This window comes from Oppia nitens, unplaced genomic scaffold (assembly GCF_028296485.1).
Source record: "Oppia nitens isolate AA-2021 unplaced genomic scaffold, nextdenovo-longstitch-racon4-pilon3 scaffold1_pilon_pilon_pilon, whole genome shotgun sequence".
In the NCBI taxonomy this organism is placed as follows: Eukaryota; Metazoa; Arthropoda; class Arachnida; order Sarcoptiformes; family Oppiidae; genus Oppia; species Oppia nitens.
The window spans coordinates 11,658,482-11,681,021 of NW_026533199.1; the positions used below are offsets into that span (position 1 = coordinate 11,658,482).

The 22,540-nt window shown below is 24.4% G+C and overlaps 1 protein-coding gene across 1 annotated transcript; it reads right to left on the reverse strand.

Moving 5' to 3' along the window:
* Window positions 1-8,158: 8,158 nt before the first annotated feature.
* On the reverse strand, window positions 8,159-9,902 carry LOC128952086 (uncharacterized). Its single transcript, XM_054297420.1, has 2 exons — window positions 9,324-9,902; window positions 8,159-9,235 (listed from the first exon to the last, which is right to left on the reverse strand). Exons 1-2 carry the CDS (start codon window positions 9,823-9,825, stop codon window positions 8,217-8,219), a joined length of 1,521 nt encoding a protein of 506 aa, XP_054153395.1. The 5' UTR covers window positions 9,826-9,902; the 3' UTR covers window positions 8,159-8,216.
* Window positions 9,903-22,540: the final 12,638 nt, after the last annotated feature.

Below are 22,540 nucleotides of genomic sequence, written 5' to 3' on the forward strand. Positions count from 1 at the left end.
TTTTATTATAATATTTTGTGGGGGGCGTGGGGGCAATGAAGTGATGAAAACAATTTCAGGCTATTAACATATTAAATACAGACAACTATTAATATAAAATTTAAGTTAATTTATATTTACAGTTTTATTTTACTAAAAATATAGTAATTAAATATTTATTCATTTTAAATGCTAAAATATAATATTATCAATTTAAGTGACTTTATTTTATGAATTTTACGATTTATTTAAAATATATAAATTAATATTTTACAAATTCTGTTATTTAAAATTTAAATTATAAATAACGATTTGTATTTTCTAATAATTTTTTTAATTAATATTTATTGACTAAATTATTGTTATTAATTTAAATTGCAATACTCAATAATAGATATTAAATTTTAAAAATTGTAATTGTAAACTTTAATAAAACATAAATATGATATCTAAATTTTGATATAAAATTTAACTATACTATAATTGTTTAATTAAGTTTCAAAAATTTAAAAAACATAAAGTTTTATTTGTTTGTTAACTAAATAATGACAATTGTTATATTAATTTATAATATAATTATAGGTAATTAATCAATAACACCAAAAAAATAACGCAAATCTAATTAAATAGATTTTCTAAAAAAATTGTTTATTTATTTATTAAAAATTAATTTTTTTAGTATTTTTAAAAAAAAGTTTTAATCACTCAATATTATATTGTTTGGTGTACTGATCAACAACAACAACAACATAATCATAGCATAACTATTGCTAACATACCCAATGTTACTGATGGCGGGTGTGGTATGAGCCGGGATTGGCAGCTAATCACTAGCCGGTGCTTTCGCTGGTTCGGTAGTACCAACTATTCAACCTCAGGTCAGACCATACAGTTTGGTTGGACAGCCCATTTGGGTGAAGTACCGTTTATTGCTTATATTAAAACTACGCCAACTAAGTTAATATTTATTTTTAAAAAAATTATTTAATAAAATTAATATATTTTAATGATAATTATTTAGAAATAATTATTATATAATTATTTGTTGTTTTGTTTTGTTGATAACTAGACATTGTACGGGAACGGTATTAAATAATCAATGGGTAATAACTGCCGCACATTGTTTGTTTAAGTAAGTTAAGTCATAGCATATGAATTATTTAGGATATTATTATTTTTTTTGTTAAATAAAATAAAATATAACATTAATTATTTAAGCAAAAATTTAGAGGATATAATTGTATACCCTGGTGCCCGTTCATTGGCTAACCTTCCTCACGGTTACCGAGCACTTAGTCTGCACATACATCCAAAATATGATCCAGTAGCCATTACAGCTAGCCTATACGATACAGGACTTATTCAATTGGACAGTCAAATAGTAGGACTGTTATCACCACACATCGACCACCAACACCACCGGTATGTCAGTGCAATTTGTTTACCGGGTAATCGACAAATGGAAACCAACTATACTCGGGCACTGATAGCCGGTTTTGGCCGCTACGGTGAGCACTCGCATAATATTGATCAGTTGCGTGTCGGGTCGGTACGGGTCAGAATTAAACCGTACGGTATGGTTGTGATACGTTATCCACTGGAAACAGGCGCCAGTGTTTGTGCGGTATATATATCTTATAAATAACCATTTATTTGCAATTATTTTTTATTTGTAAAATTTATTAATTTATCCCAAACCCATAATTTTATCACCAGGGTGATTCGGGTGGTCCACTGTATCTATACATCAATGGTAGGGCTGTACTGGTAGGTATAGTTCATGGGATGACCCGTTACGATGACTGGGATTGTATGAATCCCAATAATCACAATCATTATATGATATTTGTACCAATAGTACAGCACTTGGATTGGATTAGACAAGTGGTGATCAGTGAGCACTAATAGTTTGTTTTGTAAAACTAAAATATATTAAAATAAATATTTTTTTTAATAAACTTTTAAATTAATTATAACTTTTAGTTTGATATTTAATAATAATAAAAAATAACACAGCGTAAATGTCTATAATTATTTAATGATAAAAAATAGCTGTAAGTTTTTTTACATGTATTATTAATTTACAGTTTTATTTTTAAAATAGTATTAAAATATTTAATTTTTTCAAATTAATTAATAAAATATAAAATTGTCATTTTAGATAAAATTTAATCCCTAAAGTTAATTTATTTAAACTTTATAAATCTATTTTTATTTACATTTTATACAATAATAAATTTTTATTAAGTGGTAATATTAATACAAGTTTTTAATACTTATTTTATATAATAATTTTTATATATAAATAATATAATAAAAGTTTTGATTATTTTATATTAAATGTTAAATAGTAAATTTAAAATTAATTTTTTTTTAAAAATAATAACTAAAGTTAGGCAATCTAAGATATTATTAATATTTCAAAATTATTATTTTCATAATATTAAATTTCATTATTTTATTATATATATAACTACTGTTAAATTTAATAATTGAATGTAAATAAATGTATTATATTTAATATTTAATCTAATAATATTCAATTTTTTTTAAATAATTTTATTAAAATTTAAATTAACAGTATATATGTTAAAAACACTAGAATTTAAATAAATATTAATTTTTTAAAAAATTATCAAAAAAAACATTAATTTTATATATTTATAAAAAATGATTTCTGACTATATAAATAAATTAAGTTAGTTTAATATATTAAAACCATTATTCATAATAATAATTACAGTTTATGACACCAATATTATCAAATTAAATTTATTAATAATAAAAAAATAAATTTTTATTTATCGATTTATAGTATTACTACTACTATTACTATTGCTAGTAATCATACAGTTATTTAATGACATCAATATTGTCAATCGGTCAACGATTATGGCCAGTATTGCCGCCGCCGCTGCCGTCGCCGACAACAGTGGATGCGGTATTGGACGCGAATCACTACTCAAATCTGGTCATTGTTTTAGTTGGTATAACGGCACCGTTGGCTATACGGATGACATCCAAAATGGACGTCGTGCGGCACCGGGTGAAGTGCCGTTTGTTGTCTACCTAAGCTATACAAACAAATGGTGGATATTTTCGACAAGTTTCAGGTATTTAAAATGTTGGGAATAGAGAAAGAGAGAGAGAGAGAGAGAGAGAGAGGGGAGTTGATGGTGTATGTGATATACCATATGTAATATTGTAAGACAATGTAAGTAATTGATGAACTCTTCAATATAGCTTAGGTATGTTTATTTTATAAAAACAATTACTGTTAAATATAACATATTTTTTATTAATTGTTTTAATTATTAAATTATTTATAAAAATTAATTTTTAATAATTAAAAACAGTGAATGTACTGGAAGTATATTAAATGATAAATGGATTATAACTGCAGCTCATTGTCTATACACGTATGTAATGTAGTTATTATTGATATATATATATATAAATAGTTTATATATATATATAAATAGTTTATATATATATATAAATAGTTTATATATATATATATATATAAATAGTTTATATATAATATATATAAATATGATTTTTATACAAAAATATTATCTGTATTTACTGTTTAAAAATATATATAAATGATCATGATCAAATCAATTGAACTTGCTTGTTATAATGTTAACTATTTGAAAAGAGCAGTAAACTGATCAAGTTAACTTACTAAAGCTTACAATTATTTATTTTTGTTAGTAATTTATTTATCAATTGATTTTTTCGGATCACTTAAAAAAATTTAATGCTTGAATAATAATATAATCGTTAATTTTTTATTGCTATTAGAAATGTACAGTTTGTTAAATAGTTTTTTTTAAACATTTTTAAAGCAATAATTTCTAAATAAATAATTAACTATTTATATTATTATTACATTTATTTATTTTTATATAAAATATATGTCGAAAAAATTATTTATAAAATTATGTTAAATCTTTTCATGAGCTATTATAAAAGTTCTAAATTTATATTTAATATTTAAAATTAAAATTAGATTTTTTTTACAGTTTTTAAAATAATTATAATTATTTAATATTCAAAAATAATATTTTTCCCCCAAAAAAACAAAATATTTTTATTTATAAGTTTTAAAACTAAATTATGAAACAAAATTAGTAAATATAATTTTAAATACAAAATAATAAAAAATTAGCATGCTAAAAATTTATCAACAATTACGGTGTTAGATCATCTGGTCCGGTTGACAAAAGCTATCTGAGCGTATATCCCGGTGCCCAATCGTTAAGCCATTTGCCCGCTGTCTATACTGTTGACCAGTTTATTATACATCCCAAATATACCGATCCTCGGGAACGTAAGGAATATTTTGATATAGCATTGATCAAAGTTAATGGCCAATGGCAATGGCGGCACTGTTAGATCGGTTAATGCTGTTTGTTTGCCACCAACTACTAGTAGTAGCGGCCAAGCCGTCAAAATGGACTTACAATACAAACAGGCACTGATAGCTGGTTTTGGTAAATATAGTGAACATTCAGATACTGTTACTGATCTACAAATTAGTTGGGTATACCTTAAAGTTAACTATAATCGCTATCTGATGCAAGTTAAACGTTATCCACATATTAAAGGTTCAGCTATTTGCTCGGTTAAGTATATACCGTTATATTAGTAGTAATAGTAATAATAATAATAATAGTAATAATAATAATAGTAGAAATAATAATAGTAGTAATAATAATAGTAGTAATAATAATAGTAGTAATAATAATAGTAGTAATAATAATAAATATTTTATTTAGATTAATTTATTATTATAATTATAATCTAACCAGGGTGATTCTGGTGGTCCACTCTATCGCTATATCAATGGTAGGGCAGTACTGATTGGTGTAACACAAGGCAGCAATCGTTACGATAATAGCAAATGTATTGATCCGATGAATGCCGATCACTATCAGGTGTTTGTCAGGATATCCATACATTTAGATTTGATTAACAACAAAATTATTAAATAAATAAAACTAATAAATATTAGAAATTTGATTATTTTTTTAGAAAAACAATTTATCTAGATTATTATTAGAAGATTTGATTAAATTATTAAAAAAAATTAATTAAATACTAATTTTTTAATCTTTATAATGAATTTGTAATTAAATTATAATATACAGTAAATAATTTTGTAACTTTTATTTTAAAAAAAAATAATACACTAAACTAAAATAACAATTTTTTTTAATAATAATAATTAATTATTTAAACATTTAAATAAGTTTAATATAATTTAATTGTTTATTAAAATAATATTTAAAATAATTTATTTTAAAAATAAATAAATATTAATAATGCATTTTAGTCCACTGTTGTTTTGCCCAATTTTTAATTGTTGTTGTTGTTGGTTATATTAATTTAAATAATATTGTTTTTTTAAGAAAAAATAAATGATCATGGTCAAATTAATAGACTATGTTTTGTTATTTAAGTTAACTAATGTCTCTAACAAGTAGCTAGTTATAGCATATTGCTAGTTAATTATATTAATACAATAACTGTATACTGATTACCAGTATACTTTACTGTTATATATTAATACTAATTCAATATAATGTATACCCATTACACTGATTCAATGACCATTTAGTTAACTTTATAGACTGCACTTTGCTGGGTTGGGTCTTATCCGCCTACCCCTGCCTACCCTGCCTACCCTGCCTACCCCAAACAATTTTGCCTACCCTGCCTACCCCAAACAATTTTGAATACCCCTGCCTACCCCAAACAATTTTGCCTACCCCTGCCTACCCCAAATATTTTTGCCTACCCTGCCTACCCCATACAATTTTGCCTACCCTAACATATTTGCCTACCCCTGCCTACCCCAAATATTTTTGCCTACCCCTGTCTACCCCAAAATATTTTTGCCTACCCTGCCTACCCCAAAATATTTTTTGCCTACCCCTGCCTACCCTAACATATTTGCCTACCCCTGCTTACCCCAAATATTTTTTGCCTACCCCTGCCTACCCTAACATATTTGCCTACCCCTGCTTACCCCAAATATTTTTTGCCTACCCCTGCCTACCCTAACATATTTGCCTACCCCTGCCTACCCATAATATATTTCTTACTTAACTTATTAATAATAATAATAATATTATAACTTATTTTATATATTTTAATTATATATTTATTATATATTTTTATTTTATGAAAATTTTTAATAAAATGAGTTTATAATAAAATTTATATAATACAAATAAATAATAATTAAAATATAAAATTATATAATTAAAATTGTTTATTATTTTAATAATTACAAAGTATTTTAACCTTTATTAAAAATTAATTAATAGAAAAAAATTAAATATAATTATAAAAAATATATATATACAATAATAATTATTTATAATTCAATTATATTATTTTGGTTAATATTTTTTAAAACAATAATTATATTTATATAATATCTAAGACAAATTTTTAAAAATTTCTTCAATAATTTCATTAGTATTTAATAAATCAATTTTATAATTATTAATATTAAATTCAAAACTAGGAAAATCTTTAGGCATTAAATAATGTTTTTCTGGAGTTTCGCTGTATTTTTCTATTATATCTAGTATCCAACCTCTACCTAATTGTATTTTATCATTAGATATATTACCTAGTTGAATTCCTTTTATAATACAATATACATTAATTAAAATACAGATACCACATGAATTACAATCTAGTACATGTCTGGCCGCCAATCACAGTTTAGTACATGACTGGCCGCCAATTACAGTCTAGTACATGACTGGCTGCCAATTACAGTCTAATACATGACTAGCTGCCTATGACTGTCATGGGTAGGCAAAAATGTTAGGGTAGGCAGGGTAGGCAGGGGTAGGCAGGGGTAGGCAGGGGTAGGCAAAAATGTTAGGTAGGTAAAAAAATTAGGGGTAGGCAGGGGTAGGCAAGGGTAGGCAAAAATTTTAGGGGTAGGCAGGGGTAGGCAAAAAAGTTAAGGGTAGGCAAAAATGTTATGGGTAGGCAGGGTAGGCAGGGGTAGTCAAGGGTAGGCAAAAATTTTAGGGGTAGGCAGGGGTAGGCAAAAAAGTTAAGGGTAGGCAAAAATGTTAGGGGTAGGCAGGGTAGGCAGGGGTAGGCGGATAAGACCCAACCACTTTGCTGTCTATTGTTTGACTATTGATTTTTTCGGATCACTTAAAATAAACTAATGCCTAAATAATTATATAAAGTTAATATTTCTATTGTTAGTGTAAATGTACAGTTTGTTAAATAGTTTTTTAAAAATTAAATAAATTTTAGCATTAATTTCTAAAAAATAATTAACTATTTATATTTTTATTATTATTATTATTACATTTATTTTTTTTATATAAAAAATGTAAAAAAAATATTTATAAAATTATATTAAATCGTTTCGTAACAATTTTTAATAATAATTAATTGTTTATATATGTTTAATCTTATTAATTAATTAATTATTGATTTAATTTGTTTGTTTTCAAAAATAAATAATTCTAAGTTTAATATTTGTTTATCAATTATATATCTAATTTTATCCAATTAACAATTTACAATAAATTTAATTATCTTAAATATAAAAATAATTATTTTTAAAAAAATTATAGTTATATTATAATTTATAAATATTATGGTGATCATATGGACCACACCATTGTCATTGATTTACATATTTTAATTTTGCATTATTAAAAATTTAATAATAAATATTTTAAGATTATACATATAAAAAATTATTTATTTATTATTATACTTTAAAAACAAATATTAATCAAGTTTATTTAATATACATGATATTATTTTTAAAAATTTTAAATTAGTTTATTAGTTTATTAGAATATTGTATATATTAATACTTATCTGATATATTACCGGTACTTTATTTTTTATTTTATTTTTTTTATTATATATTGTAAATAATATATAAATGTATCAAAAAAAAAAAATGACAAAACTTAATAAATGTTTCAAAAAATGTCAAAACTATATAAATGTTTCAAAAATAGCAAAACTATCAAAATGTTTTTATAAAATGATTTTTTTTAAATTAAATAATAATTCAAATGTCATAGTATTTGGCACATTTTGAAATACTGTATATATATATAAATTAAATAAATATTATTATAAAAAATAATTGAGCATAAATATAAATTTTTAAATTACAAAATTAATTAAATCTATTAATAATTATATTTAGAAAAAGAAAGTTCTAACACTTAATTTTCGTCATTATTGCTAATATTATTATTATTATTGTCGTCATAATTAACATTACTGTCCTCTATTATCGGACTTTCATTATTATCATTATCATCAAACTGTCTGTCCGTTTGCAAGCCATTAGCTCTTGTCTGACTCTCTTGTCTGGCAAATAATTGTTGTCCATAAAGACGTTTATAATTTGTTAATTCATTTTGCATTGATTCCAACTTTTCGGTCAAATCGGCAATAGTTTGATCATTATCATCAGTGGTGGTGGTTGTGTTGGCGGCACCGGCACTGGTAGGTCGACCACAACTCCGACCAGTTGTTTGTTGTCTATCAATCGATTTCTGTAGTCTATCGAAGCTGTCCTCCAATTGCTTACGTTTGGTCACCAGCCGTTGATTTGTCTGATTAAGCAAATGGTTATCCTGTTTGTACTTTTTGTTCAGTTCACGCAACTCCCTGAGCTGGCCATCAGCCTCAGTGTATCTCAGTTTAAGATTATCATATTTAATCAGCAATTTTCTATAATCATCAATACGATAGCGATCTTTGAGGACAGTTAGCTGTAGCTGTGAGGCCATAAAATCAGTTTCCAATTCTGCAAAATCTAATTTTAACTTATAATGTCTTCTATAGACACTCTGGTATTCGTGTCGTAGTTTTTCATTGTTTCTTAACTGTTCCCTGAGATCCCTATCCATTGAATTCATTTTACCGATACTATCATCCATTTCTAATTCAAGTTTATTAATCTTGTCTTTCATACGCTTGTTGTCGACAATCATTTGCTGCAATTTTGTCGACTGTAGTATATGATGAACAGCTACCTGTGCTTGTTGTGGACGGTTGTTATTGCCAGCGCCGGCAGCAGTAGCACCGACATCACCAGTGGTGGTCGGCAATACACGATAGCATATGTGTACCGACAGTTCCAGTGAACTACCCATTAGGCCGCACCCGTCCGGACACGACCGCAGCAAATCATTGCACTGTAATGTGTAGTCGCGGTTCATAACCACCAGATTGTCTATTAATTAATTAATTAATTGTTAATTAAATCTAGTTAATTAATATTAGTAAAAATTAATTAATTAATTAAAATAAATAAAACTAACCTAGATTAAATTCGCAACCACAACCATATGGACAGGGTACAATTTTTTCATTTATACTAAGCATATAATTAGCCAGGCACCGGTAGCAAACAACATGCGGTATACGACTAACATACCGGTCATTGTAATCATCGATCAACAGTTCCCGTTCCTCTAGTGTTGTACAGCGCATGCCGTTAATGGCTGACATTTGACAATAACCACAGTCAACATTAGTGTGGCCACCGTCGGGTGCCGGTGTTAAACAATCAAAGTGTATGTCCTCTACAGTTTCAGCACCAGTAGCCGAGCTAACCGAAACACCACTTGCGTGTCTACTTTTAGACGACCTGAGTCTGACCATAACCTGTTCCGAATCGGGCGGCGACACCACCACTGGTGGCCTTACATGATCTTCGATGGCCGGATTGGGACGGTATCTGTGTGCGCGCAACTGTAGCAACAGGTCATCCCTGTCTACTACTGCTACTACTGGACTGTCGGTACTGTTACTTTCGGCCATAACTGTCCACCACCTCCCTGGTCAATTAACTTGGGAAGTGTGTGTGTGTGTGTGCTGTAAAAGTGTCAACTTTGATGAAAGGTGAATTTTTAAAAAATATGCATGTATATTATTTTTAAAAAAAATATATATATTACTAACTGAGCAAGTCACAATATATATATATATAGATCAATAAATAATGTCAATTAATAGTAGTTGTGTATAGTATATATAATAAATACTATATACATGTATATGTATATATATATAATTATAGATATGTGCTAAGGGACATTTTTTATTAAAAAATAATTATAAAACATTATTATTTTTATAAAAATAAAGTATAGACAAGTTTATCTAGAATTTTCTATTAGACAAATAACGTTAAGTTAAAATAAAATTTAAAAAAAAATATATTCAATAATACTTTGTTTAGCTAAACTTTAATACTATTAGAGTTCACACAAATACTATTCCCAGTTATAGAAAGTTCCCTTTTAATAAAAACATTCAAAAATTTTCAATGGAAAATATTGATAATATTTTATTATTATTATGCCTCCCTTTGATCTTTATAAATGGAAAATTTTATTATTAGTACCAAATAGTACTTAAAACTTTTAAAAAAATATTTTACAACAACAAAAAATTATTGAAACATATTTTAATAATTTAATTTTCAATTCAATAAATTTACTTTAACAACCTTAACTTTAACAAATTAATAAATACAGTTTTATTATATATAATTTAAACATTATAATAATTGGTAGCTAAGAAAATAAATTTTTCACTAGGAATTCCTCTGGGAAACATTGGGGAACATAAGGAACTTTTGGAATTTACTTAAAAACGAGGGAATATATCTGATCTAACCCTGATATACAATATTACATATATATTAAAAAAAAAATTTTTATTAGTATTGACTTTATATTTTAAAAATAAAGCGCGACTTATTTTTTTTTATTGTTGCTAATAGTAACCCAATTTGCTACATATTAATATAAATAATTTTTGTGTACAGTATATAAATTATAATAACTTATAATAATTAAGCAACAATAATATAATATTAATTTGTATTAATAAACAAAAACTCATATTATATTATTAATTAATAAAAATTTTAGTATTATTATTATTAAATTATTTCAAGTATACTATATAATTTATATTATTATAATTGATTGATTTTTATAAACAATTTTAACTGTATATTTATTATTATATTTTATTTAATCAGTTATTTATTAAAATTATTGTAGTTATTAAACACAATTTTCTTATTTTTTTTATAAAATAATGTCAATATAAAAGAATTTTAATAATTTATTAAACTATTCGTTATATTAAATAATTAATTTTCTCAATTATTTATATAATCATTTTAATTATACAAAAAAAACTAACGCTAATAAAAATTATTTATATATATATTTATTTATTTTATAAAAATAATTCTTAAGATAGCAATTTTACTAATAATTTTATCATTATTTTTAATATTAATGTTTTTTTGTGTAAGCGGTAATACATTACAATTAATATTTTATTTTTTAAAACTAATAAATATAATTTATCAGAAAAAAAACATTATTACAATTTAACAATTTGAATTGAATTATATATCATATTTGCCTTTAATTTTAAAATTGTTTTTTTTATTAATAATAGTAAATACATTAATGAATTAAAAATCAATTGTTAATCTCTTACTTCTAATAATTAATTTAAATTTAATACTGTTTTAATATAAATGAAAATATATTAATTATTCAAATTGATAAATAATTTTTATATACAACTTTTTTAAACATTATTATAAATTATTATTTCATAAGTTTTTTTTTAATTTTTCATAATACTGTAAATATTATAATTATTATAATAAATATTTTTGTTATGTTTAGTTAATAATATTAATTTTATATGAGTTTATACTTTATAAAACTTATTATATTATTAATAGTCATGAGATTTAATAAAAAACTTAATCTTTTTTTTGTATCCAAATAAATATGTTAAAAAATTTTATTACTTATAGCTCACTAAATATTACCGGTATTTATAATATTGTAGTCATAAAAAAATAAAATTAACAAAAAAAAATAATAAATATTATTTATTTATCTATTATATAACTTGATATGCATTGAAATTTCATCTAATTTCTATAGTGATAATAATTATTTAACTATTTAAAAATATATATTTAATAGAAATATATTAACAAGTTAAATAAATGAGTTTATTTTATTTTTATTATTAACTGTATTACAGTATATAGACTATTATTTAAAATTTTATTTTCTCACTAAAATTCATTTATTTTAAATTAATTAATAAAATCTAGAAAATAATGTCAACATCATTAGCGCCATCAGCGCCACTAACACAACATGTTTGCAATGTTTGTCGCACATCCGTCGATCATTCAATTACTACAGGTGCTGATGGTAATGACAATAAGCCAACAATCAATTGTTTAATTTGTAACAATGAAATTGTAAGTATTAAAAAAATATATTGATTATTATTTGATTGAAATTTGTTACATTAAAATTATTATTTTTGTTGTTGTTGTTGTTATTGTTGTTTAACTAGATTATCAAAAGCCCGCCACACGGCTATCGATACTACCGGTGCCCAAAATGTATGAAACTGTTAGGCTATAAAATTGGTTTAACCAGTGTATTGTGTCCACAGTCCGAGTGCCGGTTTAGGATTTCATTGATATATTCTAGTAATAATAATAATAATAGGGTTATTAATGCTAGTAATATTGGCAGTAATAGTACAGCTAATATTACTACTACTACTACCCCTACAAACAATAATTATAATAAATCCCATAATATTTGGTGGATATTGATTATTATTAAACTAATTGTTGGCATAATTGTTCTAGCTGTAGTTTTATCTAGATGAAATGCATAATAATTTAAATAAACTTAATTTTTGTATGAAAATTATTCAAAAAAAAAAATTATTTTACTTATTCTACTAAATTGATATTGGTTATTAATATAAAAAATAATTAATATATAATACCATTTAATACAAATAGAATTATATAATTACAGTATATATTAAACATTATTAAACAAATAAAAATAAGTTATTAATAATCACTGATAGAATTGTTGTACTGATAATGTATTTGTGTATTAACTAAAATATTGTATAAAAATATTTTTATTCAATAAATTGTAGTATTATATTGATAAATAAGTGGTTTAATTTACTAGAAATTTATATTATTTTAAATATGATGAATAATTATAAATAATATTAAAAATGATATTATATTATTATTATTATAAAGATTATATACAGTATATATATTATTGTTATATATAAAAAAATTTACAAAATAAAATAATACAGATAAAAGTTAATTAATTTAATATATATACAGTATATATATATATATATATATATACAAATCGTCAAAGAATACATTAATAATTAAGTTTAAGTTTTTTAAACAAAATATAAATAATTTTACTTAAATAAAAATTCAATAAATTATATAAAAAAATAAAACTATTAATTAAATAGTATATAAAACAATAATAAAAAGCAATAATTAATTTTTAATTAAACATTTTTTTTAACTCATAAAATAATTAATTAAAATATATATATATATATATATATATATATATATATATATATACTGTATATAATTATTATGGTTATTCATCTTCACATTTAAACAATGATTCCAACATTTCTATACATTTCCCGTTACAACAATCCTCGCTATAATTACATTCACTTTTATTATGAAAACAATCTATGATATTATAATATTTGAAAAAAATGTTTTAAATGTTAATATATAATCTATAAAATTTAAACATAAACAATTATAATATCTTAATAATCAATAATATATATATATATAATTTATATCTTGTTTGCTTAATGAAAGTTGCATCAAATATACAATAGCCATTCAATTGAGTTAATATAAAAAATTTTATTGTAAAAACTCATTATTTTTTTTTATTTTTTGTTTGTTTGTTGAGATAAATTACTTATTGTCAATAGAAAAATTTAATAGAGTGTTGGATATGATAACATTTTTGTAATTAAATATTTATATAAATTAATTAAATTAAACTAAATAATTTCTATATAATTAATTAAATGTTCAAAAATTAATTTATAAAAATTAAAACTTAATTTTATAAAAAAAAGTTAATAAAAATTATTTATAACATTTATCAATTACGGGAATGCCTTAACTGCGGTCCGCTATGGGAAATGCTGCGGTCCGGATTTACACGAAAACGGGTGGTCAGATCTTGCGGTCCTTAATAGAAAAGTTGTAGATAATTAAAAGTTGGTCTAGGGTTCCGATAAGTAAAAAATTATCCGACCACCAGGGGGCGCACAAAAAAAATTAAAACATGTATTTTTTGTATAGAAAAAGCTGCGGTCCCGTTCTACCCGAAAACGGGCGGTCAGATCTTGCGGTCCTCAATAGAAAAGTTGTAGAGGACAAAAAGTTGGTCTAGGGTTCCAATAAGTAAAAAATTATCCGACCACCAGGGGACCCATAAACAAATAAAACATGTTTGATTAGTATAGAAAAAGCTGCGGTCCCGTATTACCCGAAAACGTGATCAGTTCTTGCGGTCCACAATAGCAAAGTTGTTGAAAAATTGGTATGAGATTATATTAAATAAAAAATTTTATTACCACCAGGTGGCACACAAAAATTTTTTATAGCGATCCTAATTTATTAAAAAATGATTAGTCACATTTTAAAGAGGATAATTTTTGATATTAAATAATTAAATTATTAAACCAGATAATTGTACAGTAATTAATCACAAATATAATTTTTTACATTCTTAATTGCTGTACATATTGTTTACTACAATATTACAACTACTAAAATATATAAATTTAACCATATGTTAAACAAAATATTAATTTAATTACTTTTTACATAAACAAATATTATTACAATTTTACTTCCAACTTTACAATGCAAATAAATTGTACATAAAAATAAAATAGTTTTTTATAAATCATTTTTTAATAATTCTAAAATAAATCGTATATTGTATAAATTATCACAGCTAAATTAATTAATAAAAAATATTATACTATTTGTAAACACTATATTTGAATCTTGTTCAAATATAATTATGTTATTACTAACAATATCAAATGAATTAATACAAGTAAACAAAATAAATTAAAAAAATGATATAATATTCATTGTAAAATACTATTTATTTTTTAATTATTATTTTTTGCTACATATGGTTAAATTATAATATTTTATAAATAATATTATAATAACATAATATAACATTAAACAATATTATAAACAGTCAATTTTCAATAAAAAAATACTTTTTAATTTTTTTGTGCGCCCCCTGGTGGTCGGATAATTTTTTACTTATCGGAACCCTAGACCAACTTTTAATTATCTACAACTTTTCTATTAAGGACCGCAAGATCTGACCACCCGTTTTCGTGTAAATCCGGACCGCAGCATTTCCCATAGCGGACCGCAGTTAAGGCATTCCCATCAATTACTACTATATTATAAGAAAAGCATTAAGTATAATGCATTTTTAAAAATATTATTTAAAATATATCATATATATTAACAATTCAAATGTTAGCAACTCTAAGGTATTAAATTAAAATTTATAAAATCAAATATACAATTATTTTTCATTGTTTTTATTTAAATATTTATTAATAGTTTGTCAATTCAAATAAATCAATATTAATAAATAAATAAATGAATTATATAATAGTAAAAAAATTGTTGTTTTAATTATTATTATTACTATTCTAATTCTAAATAGGCACAAAAATATTTTTAATATTTATCTAAATAATAAAATTAAAATAATAAAAAAAATTAGTTGAATATATGAATATAATATATACAAATATGATGAAATTTTACTATTATATTAATCATAAAAAAAATTATAACGAAATTTTTTAATAACCTATGGTTACTAAATATTATCTATAATATTGCAGTTATAATAAATAAAATTACAATTTTTAGCAATAAAAAAATATTATTTACTTATCTATTATTATAAATAATAAGTTTGAAATGCATTGAAATCTCATCTAATTTCTATAGTGATAATAATTCTAGTATTATCTATACAAATATCTGCAATAAAAATATATTTATAATTGATAGAAATATATATATTAACAAGTTAAATAATTATTTTTATTTTACTTTTATTATTAACTGTATTAACAGTATATAGACTATTATTTAGCATTTTATTTTCTCAGTAAAATTCATATTTTAAATTAATTAATAAAATCTAATAAATAATGTCACAAAACAATGATAGATCACCATTATTGGTTAATATTGAAACTGATAATACAAATAACCCACCATCAGCACCAGTATTGCAAACTACCGGTGCTAATACAACTACTACAAGTATTACCATTGATGCCTATAGACAACCGTCAGTTTACGATAGGTTTCTACCAACTGAACAGCCGCCCGGATACCAGCTCTTAGATCCCAGAGCTCAGTCGACATCATTGGCATCACTATCGCCATCAGCGCCACTAACACAACATATTTGCAATGTTTGTCGCACACCCGTCGATCATTCAATTACTACAGGTGCTGGTAGTGCTGGCAATAAGCCAACAATCAATTGTTTAGTTTGTAACAATGAAATTGTAAGTATAAAAAAAATAAATTGATTATAATTTGATTGAATTTTTTACATGAAATTTAATAATTGTGTTGTTGTTATTTATTTTTGTTTAACTAGATTATCAAAAGCCCGCCACACGGCTATCAATACTACCGGTGCCCAAAATGTATGAAATTGTTAGCCTATAAAATTGGTGCCACCCATGTATTGTGTCCACAGTCCGGGTGCCGGTTTAGGATTTCATTGATATATTCAAGTAATAATAATAATAGGGTTATTAATGCTAATAATATTGACAGTAGTAGTATTAGTATTAATAATGATAATACAGTTAATATTGCTACAACTACTACTACTACTACCCCTACCAACAATAATTATAATACATGCCGTATAATTTGGTGGATATTGTGTATTATTAAACTTATTATTGGCATAATTGTACTATTTATATATTTATCTAGATGAAATACATAATAATTTATATAAACTTAATTTTTGTATTAATATGTTTAAAAAAAAAAATTATTTTATTTATTCTAGCAATGGCTATTGGTTATTAATTAAAATTTTTTTTTAATATATAATACCATGTAATACAAATTTAATTATATAATTATTATTATTATTACAAATTAAATAAATATAATTATTAAGAATCACTGTCTGCATTGTTGTACTGATAATGTAATTGTGTATTATATTGAAGTAAAATATATATATATAAAAAAATAAAGGCACTGACTTACTAACAGCCTAACCGCCTACCCGCCCAACAGCCCCGTCGCTGATATCGATTATCGATATTTACAAAATAGCCCCAAACAGCCCCGCCTGACCTAAACAGCCCCAAACAGCCCCAAACAGCCCCAAACAGCCCCAAACAGCCCCAAACAGCCCCAAACAGCCCCAAACAGCCCCAAACAGCCCCAAACAGCCCCAAACAGCCCCAAACAGCCCCAAACAGCCCCGCCTGACCTAAACAGCCCCAAACAGCCCCAAACAGCCCCAAACAGCCCCGCCTGACCCAAACAGCCCCAAACAGCCCCGCCTGACCTAAACAGCCCCAAACAGCCCCAAACAGCCCCGCCTGACCTAAACAGCCCCAAACAGCCCCAAACAGCCCCAAACAGCCCCGCCTGATCCAAACAGCCCCGCCTGACCTAAACAGCCCCGCCTTACCCAAACAGCCCCAAACTGTTATGTTTATATGTATATGTATATGTATATGTATATGTATATGTATATGTATATGTATATGTATATGTATATGTATATGTATATGTATATGTATATGTATATGTATATGTATATGTATATGTATATGTATATGTATATGTATATGTATATGTATATGTATATGTATATGTAATATATAGGGCTGTTAGGGACTGTTTGGGCTTTTTGGGTCAGGCGGGGCTGTTTGGGACTGTTTGGGGCTGTTTGAGTCAGGCGGGGCTGTTTGGGGCTGTTTGGGGCTGTTTAGGTCAGGCGGGGCTGTTTGGGGCTGTTTGGGGCTGTTTGGGGCTGTTTGGGGCTGTTTGGGGCTGTTTGGGGCTGTTTGGGGCTGTTTGGGGCTGTTTGGGGCTGTTTGTTGAATATCGATAATCGATATCCGCGACGGGGCTGTTGGGCGGGTAGGCGGTTAGGCTGTTAGTAAGTCAGTGCCAAAAATAAAACTAGTTTAATATATAACTCAATAATATAATAATATGATTTACTTAGTAATTATTATTTAAAAAAATATATACAGTATATCCCATTATGGGATTCCCATATGTTATTTTATGTATTAAGTTTATCTAGAAATAAAGTTTAGTTAATTGAAAATAAAATGAAAGCATAAAAATTATAATGAATTGAAATTATTATTCACAATATATATTAACAATTGAAATGTTAACAAAAGAAAAGTTATTAAATTAAAACTTATAAATAAATATATATATTATTATTATTTTTAAAAAATTTTATTTAAATATTTATTAATAGTTTTGAAAAATTTAAATAAAATAACATAAAAAATAAATAATTAAAATAAAAATTATAATTATAAAAAAAAATAATATTTTAATCAGTTTTACTATTATTATTATTAATCTAATTATTAAAAGCAAACAAACGTACAAAAAATATTTTTAAAATTTATATAAATAATAATTAAATTAAAATAATAAGAAAATTAGCTCTCTCTCTCTCTCTCTCTCTCTCTCTCTCTCTCTCTCTCTCTATATATATATATATATATATATATATATATATATATATATATATATAGACTTATCGGTGTGTCATTAATTAATACTAGACTATTGTCTTTTAGGCTGACAACTACCATCATTACAGCCAAAAAATAGCTCATTTGTTAAACAATCATCATCAGTTTGACAGCCATTACAAACATTAATCATCCAATTGGTCATCATCAGCATCAACATCAATACCAACATTATCATTATCATCATCTGGATAATTGTAGTCACTTTAGTCATAATCATTTTGAATATATATATATATAACTTGCTTGTTGTGTTAAACTAAATTTATTATTATTATTATTATTTGTAGTAGTAATGATCTGGTAAAATAATTTAAAAAATAATAATAATACACTGTTAAATTGTATATTTAAAGAAAAATAAATTATAAATATATATATTTTTATAATTAGGGATTAATGATAATAAATGATAAATTAAATTATAATATAATATTTGTAACTAATCTATAAATAAAAAGTTCAAATTATTTATTACATATTAGACTTACAATTGAATTTTCTTTCTATAAAAATTAAATTAATTTTTAATTTTTTAGTAACAACTGTTGACTAATTGTTTATAGTATGTTAAGTGAAAATACTTCAATAATTATGATAAATATACAATATATAAATACTGTATATATATATAATATAATTAATTATATATTACGTCAATATTGCTAACATAACATATGGATGTAAACTATACCTAACTATATAATAAAAACTATGCAATAATAATATTGAAATTAAACTTTTTATTACATAATTATACTACATTTAAACATAATACATAAAATTTAAAACTAACTAATAATTACTATATTTTATTATATAGAGTGTCATATTATCATTACATTTCATTAAATTATTATTAATATTTGTAATATTTTAATCTAAATATATTTTACAATTAAGAAATAGAAAAATTTTATTTTTTTAGTTTAATATTTTAAAATTTTTTTTAAATTTAGTTATATTATCAATACATAGATAGTTATTAATATTTATTTTTGTATATATATATATATAACAGTATATGACATGTATTAAAGAAATCATTTTATTTTATTTTTAATTAAAGTTTAGTATTTTATTTATATTAATGAAAAAAACTTAAAACTTATTTTAAAATACTTAACATTAAATATTTATTTAATTATCTTTATATAAATATAAATAATAAGTTTTATATTATTTAGAATTTTTTTACAAATTATTTATTTAATAATTTAATTTAATAGATTATATACAAAATTACCAAGTACATTTATGAAACTTGCTCATTGAATAAATATTAACAAATTTATTTACAGTATTATTATTAGTATTATTATTATTACCATCGTCATCATCATCATAATAATCTAATTTATCACCTAGATAATATATGATAGCTTTTTTAAAATGTCTGAGCCGTGACAGACTGTCCAATGTATCGGTGCTTATGTCGGCTCTCGATATAGACAGTGACTGTAGTCGCGGGAAATGCTGATCAATATTTTTGAAAAAATTATCCGAAACTAAAGTATTACCAAATTTTACCGAAACAGTCAAATGTTTCAATAGTTTTAGATTTCGCAGATCTTCGGCGGACAGTTGTGTTTGATGGACAGCACCAAAATATAGGTGCAAACGAGTCAATCGTGTAAAGTATGTGTTAACTGCTGCCACAGACTGGCAAAACATGTCGTCCGAATCGCTGTATAGATGTAACGATAGACTAGACAGTTGCGGACAGTTGGCTCCCAGCAGTGGCAGTGCGTCTACTATTCTGGCGCACAGTTGACTATTGACATACTGTTTTGGATTACATGTCTGATATCGGATGGTCAGCTCCCGGAGGGATACGATTTGTGACAAACCGGTCATCAATGCCGGTATGGATCTGTGCTTACACTCCAAATCAATGGTTACCGACAGTGAGCGCAATTGATGGCAAAATTTGTCGGCAAACCCAGTGATATGATCCCTGTCCTGATCAGTGTATAGCATATCAAATGTGTTGATCAGTGAACGTGATTGTCGGCCGACCGACAAGTCGTCCGACAATAGATAACCGATTCGTTTGTACTTATTATTAGTTAAACATTCGATGTCTACGTTAGACAGTTTTGGACAGTTAGCTAACTGTCTGTCCAATGATCGTTCAATACCTGGATTATCGTTGAATGCAATCGATATTTTTTGTAATTTTTGACCAAACTTTTCGAAAAATCGGTCCATTACTGTCTCCTGAATTGGTAGGGCATAACCCATAAGATACTGTTCCAAACAGATATGCAATTCACGGATATATTGACAGTTATCGACAACGGCGTCCAACATAGACGAGTCAAACATATACGGATCGGTAAACGATACACGCAATAGGTTCGGGCATTTGCGGACTAATCGGGCAAACGATTGGCCATTGATTGGAAAGCGGAAAAAATTGCGACAAAAATCCAAGTCGACGGTCGACTCGTGACATACCCGACGAAACTGTCGGCTGACACACTCGTAGCGGAAACGGTCGTCAAACGGAAGGTACGAAAGTAATAGTGCGGCCAAATCGTCGCCGAACCGGTCAAACGATGACGATTTCGGGTAACGGTTTCGGTGGTAGTCGTCGTCAATCTGCGAAGTCATTACTCTATTGATGTTTAGTAATTGTTTACTAACTAAAAGAAACTTTTTTATTATTATTAATTTTTTTTTTTAAACTTTATTATAAAATAATTTATGATATTTATTAAACTATAAAATAGTTATATGAAGTTATTGAGAATCAATCGTATTATAATAATAATAACTAATTGAATGATAAAAGTTTGTTTCACTCTTTATTTTTTTGTTAACAAATATATTTAAAAAATAACAAAATTTTTTATAACTCTAAAAGTTATGGAAAATTTTCACAGTTTATATATAAATGACATTTAAATAAACAATTTTATTTTGCCTTTTTTTGTTGGTTAAACTCTAATAAGTCATTATAAACGTCAATAGTTTTATATATATATATATATTAATAACAAAAACAACAAAAATTATTATTAAAAATATATAGTTTTTTATATCATCTAAACAATAAACATCCTGTAAAACGACTATTGATAAGCAATTATTTTTAAAAATATATTTATATAATTTATATTAAAAGTTATTGGCTATTAAAATATGATATATAGTATATTTATATATGTGTGTCAATAGAGACATTTAAAAAAAAAATCTGAGATTAAATAATATACAGTATAATACTGTAGTAAAAATTTTTTTAAATAAATTGTGAAATATTACTGTCAATAATTTTATTTTATTTTTTTATCAATCAGTATTCAATAGATTATCAATTTTTTCTACACGTGTTTATCTCAACTAATATCTAAACCAATAATATTGTTACTGTTTTTATAAATTACATTGTATATATAAATAATCAATTTTATTTTATTTTTTTAAAAATTAGCTAGCATAAAGTTTAAATATTTTAATTTATTAAAAAAATTACTCTAAAAACTATTAATAGTTTATGTGATAAAACTAATAGTAATTTTTATTACAATAATTTAATTTATATTATTATGCTAATTTATTAAATTGTTTTGAATGTTTACTTATTAATAATTTATTATATAAATAATTATTAAAAAAATTAATTTAATTACTATTTAAGTTTATAAAATTATATTTCTAATAATTATTGTTTTAAAATTAAAAATAAAATATACTTTTGAAAACATATATAATTTATAGTATTCAAAAATTTTTATACTTAATATACATTTATACAACT

Coding starts and splice junctions, on each gene's coding strand:
- LOC128952086 (XM_054297420.1), bottom strand. CDS start 9,825: ATGGCCGAAAGTAACAGTACCGACAGTCCAGTAGTAGCAGTAGTAGAC. Junction 9,236..9,323: donor TGGTTGCGAATTTAATCTAG/GTTAGTTTTATT, acceptor ATTAATTAATAG/ACAATCTGGTGGTTATGAAC.